The 9545-nt window shown below is 41.1% G+C and overlaps 1 protein-coding gene, 1 long non-coding RNA gene and 1 other non-coding gene across 3 annotated transcripts; 1 reads left to right on the forward strand and 2 right to left on the reverse strand.

Annotated features, from left to right (window-relative positions):
• Positions 1–1713: 1713 nt before the first annotated feature.
• Positions 1714–3415, reverse strand: LOC133972110 (uncharacterized). The gene is made up of 2 exons (XR_009924429.1): positions 3276–3415; positions 1714–3231 (listed from the first exon to the last, which is right to left on the reverse strand). It is a non-coding gene; the product is annotated as an uncharacterized LOC133972110 (long non-coding RNA).
• Positions 3416–4081: 666 nt separating this feature from the next.
• Positions 4082–6859, forward strand: lsm3 (LSM3 homolog, U6 small nuclear RNA and mRNA degradation associated). Its single transcript, XM_062409348.1, has 4 exons — positions 4082–4146; positions 5297–5407; positions 5886–5981; positions 6163–6859. Exons 1-4 carry the CDS (start codon positions 4126–4128, stop codon positions 6241–6243), a joined length of 309 nt encoding a protein of 102 aa, XP_062265332.1. The 5' UTR covers positions 4082–4125; the 3' UTR covers positions 6244–6859.
• A 2253-nt stretch (positions 6860–9112) lies between these two features.
• trnaq-uug (transfer RNA glutamine (anticodon UUG)) lies at positions 9113–9184 on the reverse strand. Its single transcript has one exon. It is a non-coding gene; the product is annotated as a tRNA-Gln (tRNA).
• Positions 9185–9545: the final 361 nt, after the last annotated feature.

The following is a 9545-nucleotide window of genomic DNA, read 5'->3' on the forward strand; positions in this document are numbered from 1 at the left end:
CAAACTGCCAACCTGTCGGTCCCAGGCTCCTCTGACCTTCTGTAACCTCTGAACATGGTCGTCAACATGAAGTTCTTTTAAAGAATAAAAATCCGTTTTTTCTCTCCGGTCGTCACAGGGAGAAGCTGGGTGGACCATGTGACCTGGCGTCCTTTTAAAAAGTCATAATATTTAATTAGGTCCCATCAATCAGTCTGTCAGGAGAGGAGCCTTGTTCTAAACAGAGGTCCCTCACTTCACAGGAGAACCTCTCAGTCGACCTCCCAGAGGCTCGGAGGGAAAGTCACAGGACTGAAAACATGACGTTTAGTTTTTCATGGTTCACTTTATTAACCTGACACGTCGAAATTATGACATTGTGCATTGTGGGTAAAAAAACCAGGGTAACATTTTTTCTGATGAAGTGAAAAAAACGTGCAAAAGCAAGAATGATTCAGAAAGACTTCAACTCCTCAGAGATGTGTCAGCAGAAAAACACAAGTCACAAATGTCTTGAGCGGAAATGAAACCAGGATGTGGGGATGGAATTATAATTTAATAAAAGTCAAGGGAAACTTTAAAATGACGAATTTCCCACAAAAATAAAACGAGGACGATCTCCAACACTGTCTTACATCTGACTACTTACATTTAATTGTCCTGTTTTGAAGCTTTAGTGTTTTCCCTCAGTTGTTAAATCGTACAAGCGTCTTTTGCTAAATTTATATTTGACCCATGACCTCTGTCACATGCTTTCTTTTTCTCTATTTATACCATTTTAATTTAAAAATGTCCTAAAGTGAAATAATATTCTGCCTAAAACAGTGACTTTATGTATTTTATTGTACGACAGTACATTAGTTTATAGATGCAACTGACCTCAACTCAACACTGACCTCCTGTGGCCACAGACGAGAATACATCTGACAGATTTTCAACAGTAAATCAGTTTCCAAAAAGTGTTAAAAGTATAAATATTTTTAAATTACAAATTTATAAAAACAAATCTTCTTATTGGAAATTAGTTTTGTGAAATTGTCTTTTGCTACTTTCTGATAACTATATTGGTCAGTGTTTTCGTTTCTTTATTTAAATGTTTTCATTTATTGTGAATATATAACTGACTAATAGTTTGTCACTGCCCTTTGTTGTACATCACACTGTGTCATCGTCTCGTTCCAGGTTTGTTTACAGTTCTCCCTCTTCTCTCTTGGTTTAATATATAATCTTCACCATATTTCCACCTCTCAGGTCATAAAGGTTTTACCTCAGCGCCCTCGGTTTACTGCCCTCGTCCGGCCACCCACAGGTCGAGCAGTGATTGGCTCCGAGCAGGAAACAACCCCAGACGACATGTTGACTCGCCACAGTCGTAAAGATCGTATCCGTCCGTCTCCCGGTTCAATTTATACTCGTGTTCTCATGTCTCACTGTAGAACCGGGTCAGTGTTACCAGATAAACACTGATGGTTTATTTATTCATGCAGGGGACGGTGGACTGGATGTGTTTTATACCTATTTATATAACAAGAGTGTTTAATTTACTTTGCGATATACAGGATAAGTTCAATATTTACACAATACTCTTTAGCTGTTAAAACATATATAAACAAAGCTTTACAAGATGGTTGAATGTTAAAAAAATGTAGTTTTCCCTTCACAAAACTACAAGTTATTTAATCCTTATTCATCCTTAAACACTGAAAGATTCAAATCAGTTTTACAGACGACGTGTCAAAGTGACTCAATGATAATTTATTAGTGTACAAGCAACAAATTCAACCTATTTTCAACAAAACACTTAAAGAAAGATAATATTTAAAATATTTCTTTATTTGGTTTCAAGCTGAGGTAATCAAGAAGTTTACTTTACAAATGTGAAATCTCTTTATTCACCTGCACATTTTCATTTTTACACTTTAAATGTCAGCAATGTGAAAATATCCTGATCATGTGATAGTGAAGATATTTATATTTGAACAATTTGGTGGAAAAGATCAAACAAGTGAACCGTGGACGATATCTTCTATCTTCCTGCTGTTTGGCGCCATCTAGTGGTCAGTCTCCTCCAATGCTGGACCCTGCAAGATGTGACGATGGAGCAGAGAGAGAAGAGGTGAAGAAGATGGAGGCAGATATTATCAGTATCATTACAGTCATAGTTTTATCGCACCACCTTTTCCCTTGTTGGAGTTTTGACTGATTCTGTTTTAAAACATGACAGACGCCTCTGACAGAATGTGTGTGTACTGAATAGTCTATATAAAGTTTCTCATATCTAATCATGCACATTGATAACTGCTGGTTTCTTTATGTGGAAAGTGACACAATATTACATGTTGTGCTTATTTGAAAACATTTCAAAGCAACACTGTGGAACTTTTACTGAGTAGCAGCGCCCCCTGGTGCCACATGATGGGGATTAGATCTGTTGACCTTCATGTCTGAGCTTGTTGGCTGGAGCTCTAACAGTGAGGCGGGGTATTACCCATGATCCTCTGCTTCCTGAACCAGAAGAGGTGCGGCTGTAGCAAGTACACGAGTGGAATTGTTTGTATTTTAATAACTTCGTTATTTGTGTTTTTAACTGATCTCAGTTCAGCTTCACTCTACAACTGCAGCTGACTGTGACACTTGGTGAGTCTCAGTCAGTTCTTCTCACAGGGGATTGAACCCTCTCACCAGAGTCACAGAGAATCTCTCTCCATGGTCACACTCGACACTCAACAATCATTTTAAAGCTGCTGGTTCAAGGTGAACAAGTTGCACAGTGTTGCTTTAGAGGAATCGAACCAGCGGCCCATGGGCCACATGTAGCAGGGGTCTCTTCCACCACAGAGCCACGCTGCAGCTGAGGATGGAATGGGTAAAGCCACTGCTCTGCTCTGCCTCTGGTCTGCACACACCCAGTATGAAGAACTGGGCTGAGCTGAGACAGGAGGCCCTCACACAAACACACACACACACACACACACACACACACACACACACACACACACACACACACACACACACACAATAAGGCATGTACAGAACCACATGATGACGTGGCTAGGTGAAGGATGCACTTCAAACCATTTACTGTATGAACACAGCTTCTATTAGTGAAGCCAAAGTATCTCGATCGCCACCTGGTGGCTGGCAGCAGAATAGGTCACATATGCCTCCTCCTCCATGTTAGTAGAGGAGACATTTACCAAAGTAAAATCATCGAGGTACACGATAAAGAATTGTTTCTCAAGATGACACAACCTGGACATAACAAGGACACACTATGGACATGACCTAGACACAACATGGACACACTATGGACATGACCTAGACACAACATGGACCCAACGTGAACACAACACGGACACACAAACCTGATGAACCTGTCTGTCCACTCGAAGTGAAATTAAATAAAAAACAGAGACATCTTTGTGGTGAAATGAAAACTCACCGCTGCTCAGGTTGTTCCGCTGCGTCGAGTGTGGACGTGGAGGAAAGAACTGGAACACGGGAGGAGGAGGAAGAGGAGGAGGAGAGAAGAGGAGGAGGTGAGTGGTACAAGATCACACTGCAGGATGCCAGGTTTGCTCATATCCCGCACTACCACACATGAGCCTGTGCAGGTGTGAAATACAGTATATTTTGCATAGTAGCATCACTTCACAGTAGCAAGTAAAAGTATTCATAATAATAATAATAAAATAGTAAAAAAACGTGTTTACAAAGATCTTTGACACCAAAGCAAGACAAGTAAAAATAAGAAATAATAATGAGGTCAGACAACCAAGTTCATGTTGTTAAATTAATAAATATAGTGCAGCTGTGTCACATGAAACAGAATAACACAGTAATACGACAATACAAATACATGAACGAGTGAAATAAAAGGTGAAAAGAAACAATTAAAACATGATATCACATGAAAGCAAGTTTACAAATACGGATTTTTAAGAAGAATGATTTAAATTAGTTAAAGAAATACTAAATAATGAATAATTTGATATGAATAAAGTAAATGTCACATTAAAGTGTGTCTGTGTGAAGAGAGAAGTAAACACACAGTATTTACACACGCTATTTACACGTGCCGGTTTCCCCCTGCAGTTAAAGCGCGTGACGTCAGCGGACCTGGCAACCCGCGCAGACTCAAACATCATGGCGGACGAAGCGGAGCAGGTTGGTGCAGCCGCGGCTCGTTTCATGTGTTTTACTCCGACTCTGCGTTTAACCGCGAGTCTGTAGACGGTGTGCGAGGACGTGTATTTGTGTGTCGTTGCCATTGTGTGTCTGTTGTGTCGGGTTGTGTGTCGTCGATCGGGTAACAGCCCGCAGAGGCCTAGCACACAAGCTAGCCGAGCTAGCATGGTTAGCATGTGATGCTAAGGTTTGAATTAAACAACGTGTTCAGCTGCAGTGAAACTCAACGTGTGAGAAGTTAAAGGTGTAAACAGACTGAAACACGTCAGTGGTAGTAAGATCTCTGCTGCTGTGGTTAACTACTGACGAGTTAACTAACTAGTCTGACTCGTTAGTAGAAACACAGACATGTTTAAATATGACAAAACTGAATAAAACTAGTTTGGTGGAAGTTAGTTATTCTAAATTGAGCTTTAGTTTAAGTACAAAGTGAATGATGGAGCGATAAGTACAGATAGATCATTGGTCTCTAGACAGATTAATACTCTGTGTGTATGTATGCACATAGATCATTTGCATGTAGGTATAGACACATAGATAATCTGTGTGTATTGATAGATAGATAATTTGTGTATAAACAGATCGATCATTTGTCTGTGTAGAGAAACTCATTCATCGTGAGGGAAGATGTATATACATTAAAAACATTTCACAAAATCTAAATTGAATTCTTATTATTAAAGATATTTAATATAAAACTGTGCAGTTTCTGATTCATTAATAAATATTGTTTCCAACGGGCCAGGAAAATAAATTAAACAATTATTACATTGTTTGTGTTTTCACTATTTTAAGTAAAGAGAGGGTGTGCATCAGTTTTGGTTTGTATAATGTAAATAGTGAAGTGAATACTTGTTTGGATCAGAACCTGAATAATGTTTATTATGGAGTTGGAGCAGGAACTAAAGTACAAGAGGAATAAGTTAAAACATATGTACACATTGTACAGAGAAAGATGTGCAAAGAGTACACGTGGTAGATTGTGTGTGGGTGTGTGTGTTAATGTTGTGTGTTTATGGAGGGATGTGGGCTGCTGTCTTACCTGCAGCTGTATGTACCTTCTTTCTGTTGTCTCTTGAATCTTTCTCCGTCACCGGTGTAAAACAAACTGTCCTTTGTTTCGCTGCAGCAACCGACCACCAACACAGTGGAGGAGCCGCTGGATCTGATCCGACTGAGTCTGGACGAGCGAATCTACGTGAAGATGAGGAACGACCGGGAGCTGCGTGGCCGACTGCACGTGAGCTCCACTCACACGTCTGCATCTGTTCCTCGGGGATCTGATCACTAGTGTGAACCTACCCACGATGCATGGAGGACACACTAGTGATCCGATTGTTCAGACCACATCCGGAGCTTCTCATTGTTTCACATACATTCATTTTATCTGTGGCCACAATATCAACACAAACAAACCACATATTGATTTATTTTTTCCCCAAATGTGTAAAATCTTGAGGTTACATTCCTATTTGTTTGCATATAGAGACCTATAACTGTCCAGATGTGATCAGACCTCTCAGGACAGATGTTGATAACACATCTGGAAAGAGCCAGTGTTGTATGTTGTGTGTCAGCACGGCCTCCAGACATCTCCTGTAAAGAAGTGGTTTTATTGCTTCTGGTGAATTCCTGGTGAATTCCTGCAGATCCTTTCTTGCAAACATTTGTGTGTGTGATCCCTTCTCATATTCCTGGTTGTGTGTTTTTGTTCCCAGGCCTACGATCAGCATCTGAACATGATCCTGGGGGACGTGGAGGAGACGGTGACGACGGTGGAGATCGACGAGGAGACGTACGAAGAACTTTACAAGGTACGACACAGACCAGTTCACCTGAGCCGCTGCAGTGATGCTGCCCTCCTGTTCATGAGTAGCATCTTAAACCCAGACTCTAGTTTTAGAACCTGAACGGTGGTTCTGAGGTTTTGGACTTTTATAATAAAGCAATAGATAGAAATATAATTATTAATAAGTGTTTTTGTTTCCTTTTCAGTCGACCAAGAGGAACATCCCCATGTTGTTTGTGAGAGGAGACGGCGTGGTGCTCGTAGCTCCGCCCCTCAGGGTGGGATAACCTCAAGGGCTTCCTGGTTTGGACGAGCGGCGGTGACAGCTGAGGAGTTTCTCACACTGAGGGGGGGAGGGGGGGCTGTCCTGTTATCAAATCGATTTGGGGGACGTGGTGATTTCAGGCCACCCTTTCTCAGGACATTTCATTTGGTTCCTGAATCGTCTCTGTTTTCTTTTTTTAACCAGAACAACTGAATATTCTTTTTAAACATTTCCAGAGGAGTTAGTCGCCTCTTAATTCCTGTGGCTTTAAGTAAAAGATAGAAAAGTCTCATCCTGCCCTCAAATAGCTGAACTGCTCCATTAATGACGGAGTTAACTTGTAGCCTGATTTAAGTTCAAGTTAAAAAATAAAAGTGGTGCAGACGGGTTTGATCAATTTGAAATTAATCCTCCAAACTTCTGTGTCTCTAAACTAAAGTCCTGCAGTTTCTCTAAAGCCCTGAACTGTGAATGTGGGAAAGTTGTTTGAGTTTTTTCTTTGGGATGATTTTACGTTGAATCTTTTTATACATATTTTTGTAGCGTTGTGTTGAATGTGGCATCGTGGCTCAGATGTGTCAACTTTTGTTTTCGTTTTTGGTAAACTTGAATAAAAAAGATGATTTAAAAAAAAAAAATGAAAGTCTCTTTACACAAATTTCACCTGTAGCCAGATTGTTATTTTAAAATGTGTTGACGTTCATTTAAATCTGTTTGTCACTTTACACAATAAATGAAGCAGTCAGACGACAATTGATTACAAAAAATAATTAAAACACCATTTTTTAAAGTGAAGCACTAAGAACAGAAACATCTAAATATAAATTACATTTCATTTGGTTCAGCTGTAGTTTCTTATCTACTCCTGCAAACCGGACTTGTGACTCAATTCAGGCTGTTACTGCATTATCCCAAAATATAACCTATATTTTTAAACATAATTTATAGTGTATATATATATATTTTTCTTCTAAAATAGACTTCAGACTTTGCTCTCTATGTAATAATCTCAATTGTAAATAGGAATTTTTTTGAATCTGCAATAAATGAAACGTTTCCAGTGTGCTGTTATGTTTGGACCGCTAGGTGGCAGTATAGCTCTGATAAAGCAGCTGTGGTTTAACAGAAGCAACATCAGGACTGAGGCTGAATACACAACAGTACTACACACACACACACACACACTTTCTCATTTCATAATTTGTGAAGTTGATTATTTTATTGTATTGTATAATATACAACATATGCTCACCATAGCTGAATAGAAGCATTTCCCAGTGATTTTAAAAGGATGTAACATCTTAAACTCTTCAGACACATCAACCTTCCGGCACTTTACCGCTACAGAACAGGAAGTGATTCATGCACAGCCTCACGACTTCCTGTTCTTTTATTTGACTCACTAACGAACCTGGAGGAGTTTCCTTACTGGGAACATGAGGCTGCACCGACTGTCCCAGCACGTCCCCATCATTCCCAGTAGTCACTGTACAGAACTCCCTCCGAGGGCCTGTGAGTGTAACATCAGCAGGACGACACCTTAATGCAGTTTAATGAGCAGCTCAGCTTCGTGTTGTCTATAAATAATCCTGAATGAGGCCGGATGTTATTCAGTCAGTCTCAGACATTCAGAAAAATGAGTTTACGTAACATTTGAGCAGGAAGTCGACTGCCGGCGATATCCTGTCATCCCACCGAGGCTCCTCCCCTCCACCATTATTATGATTCATAACTGAAGGGTGATTTCTCTCATGCATCATTACAGTCAGTGCCGTGCCACCAGTGTCTAAGGCTCTTTGATTCATTACCCATGACCGCCCTGTCTTTCTTTGTTAAGTAACTATGACTGAAAATATAGATTCAAGACTTTGATAAGATCTCATATCTTCCCCGAGGCTGGAGTCCTATCTCACGTCTATAAAATACCTTTCTGCACACGACACCATTATAAGAGACTCGTGATGCACCACTGTGCAGGAAGCACCAGGTCACACCATGAAGATAAACATTTGTATAAACCTTCTCGGACACTAGAAATGATATTTGCGTGTGAAGTCATGGCGTGTGGAAAACAGACTTGTGTCTTTGGCTGCACAACGAGGAAGCAAACCAGTCAGAGTGAAACCTTTCCACTGGAGCAGATGACACGTATGAAGCCGCTTCGTGTTTGGCTGCTAACGTGACCCTGTGCAGAGGTCATGACCCCGTGCAGAGGTCATGACCCCGTGCAGGTGGAGAAACGAAGTGGAACTGGATTAATTTAGCACTGAAGTTGTTATTTAGTGTTAAATTGTTGTAGTTGGGTTTGGTTTTATTTATCAAAAGTATCAGAAAAAGCCCAAATGAAACCCAACACTCCTGAGTAGAGAGCTGAAGACAACAGTTGGTTCATCAGAGCCTCTCTCTGGTCACATATCACCTGTTTGCGATGTTCGGCACATTCCACGGGACTGAGCTCCAACGTCACGTCGTCCAATTATCAGCAGCGGTTACCAGATGAATCCTTGATGGCTTCGTGCTTCACATGCCTTTACACTTGTGTCAGAAATATTTCCTAATCACTCGAGCTCCGATGCGATGAGGCCATTTTAAGGTATTTAAATCTGCCCCTGGTGCTTTTCCATCAGCCACCAACACCAGTATCAACACCAGCAACCAAGATTAGACCCCAGACCCACACCACCACAAACACCAACACAAACATCCGCACCAGACAAAGCCCCACTGGCCATTGTTGTCTGTCCTTGTGGGCCTCCCTTCATGTGCAGTGAAGTGTGCGCTCATGGGATAGATTGTGAGTTTTGTCTCCTACACAGTTGACTTACAATTTGGGGCCTATGCATGTGATGCTGTGATCCAGATTCCACAGAGTTCTAAAGAAGAAGCGTGGAAGGTTCCACCGAGGGTCGAACTCGGATCACTGGATTCAAAGTCCAGAGTGCTCACCATTACACCATGAAACCTGTTTGAAGTCAGTCACACGCTTCTTATCTGATGCTCAGAAGTTAGATTAGATTCTCTGTTCTCAGCCATCATTGTGTTGTCGAGATGAGAGTTTACAACACAACCTGTGAGCAGTGTCACTTCTGACTGCACCGCACAGCCCGGCTCTTATTTTCCATCCGTTGTGTTCGTGGACTATCTGGAAACAGTCCCACATGGAGGGTTTGTCTCACGGTGAAGCTTTGTGCACCAGAATAACAGCTGACCGACTGGCACGTAGCACACACAGGGACAGACACACACAAGCACAGACACACTAAGCCACAGAGACAGGCATGTGTACTATATACCCAAAATAAACCAAATCAATTCTTGGAGTAA

Source organism: Platichthys flesus, chromosome 2, assembly GCF_949316205.1.
Source record: "Platichthys flesus chromosome 2, fPlaFle2.1, whole genome shotgun sequence".
NCBI classification, from domain to species: domain Eukaryota; kingdom Metazoa; phylum Chordata; class Actinopteri; order Pleuronectiformes; family Pleuronectidae; genus Platichthys; species Platichthys flesus.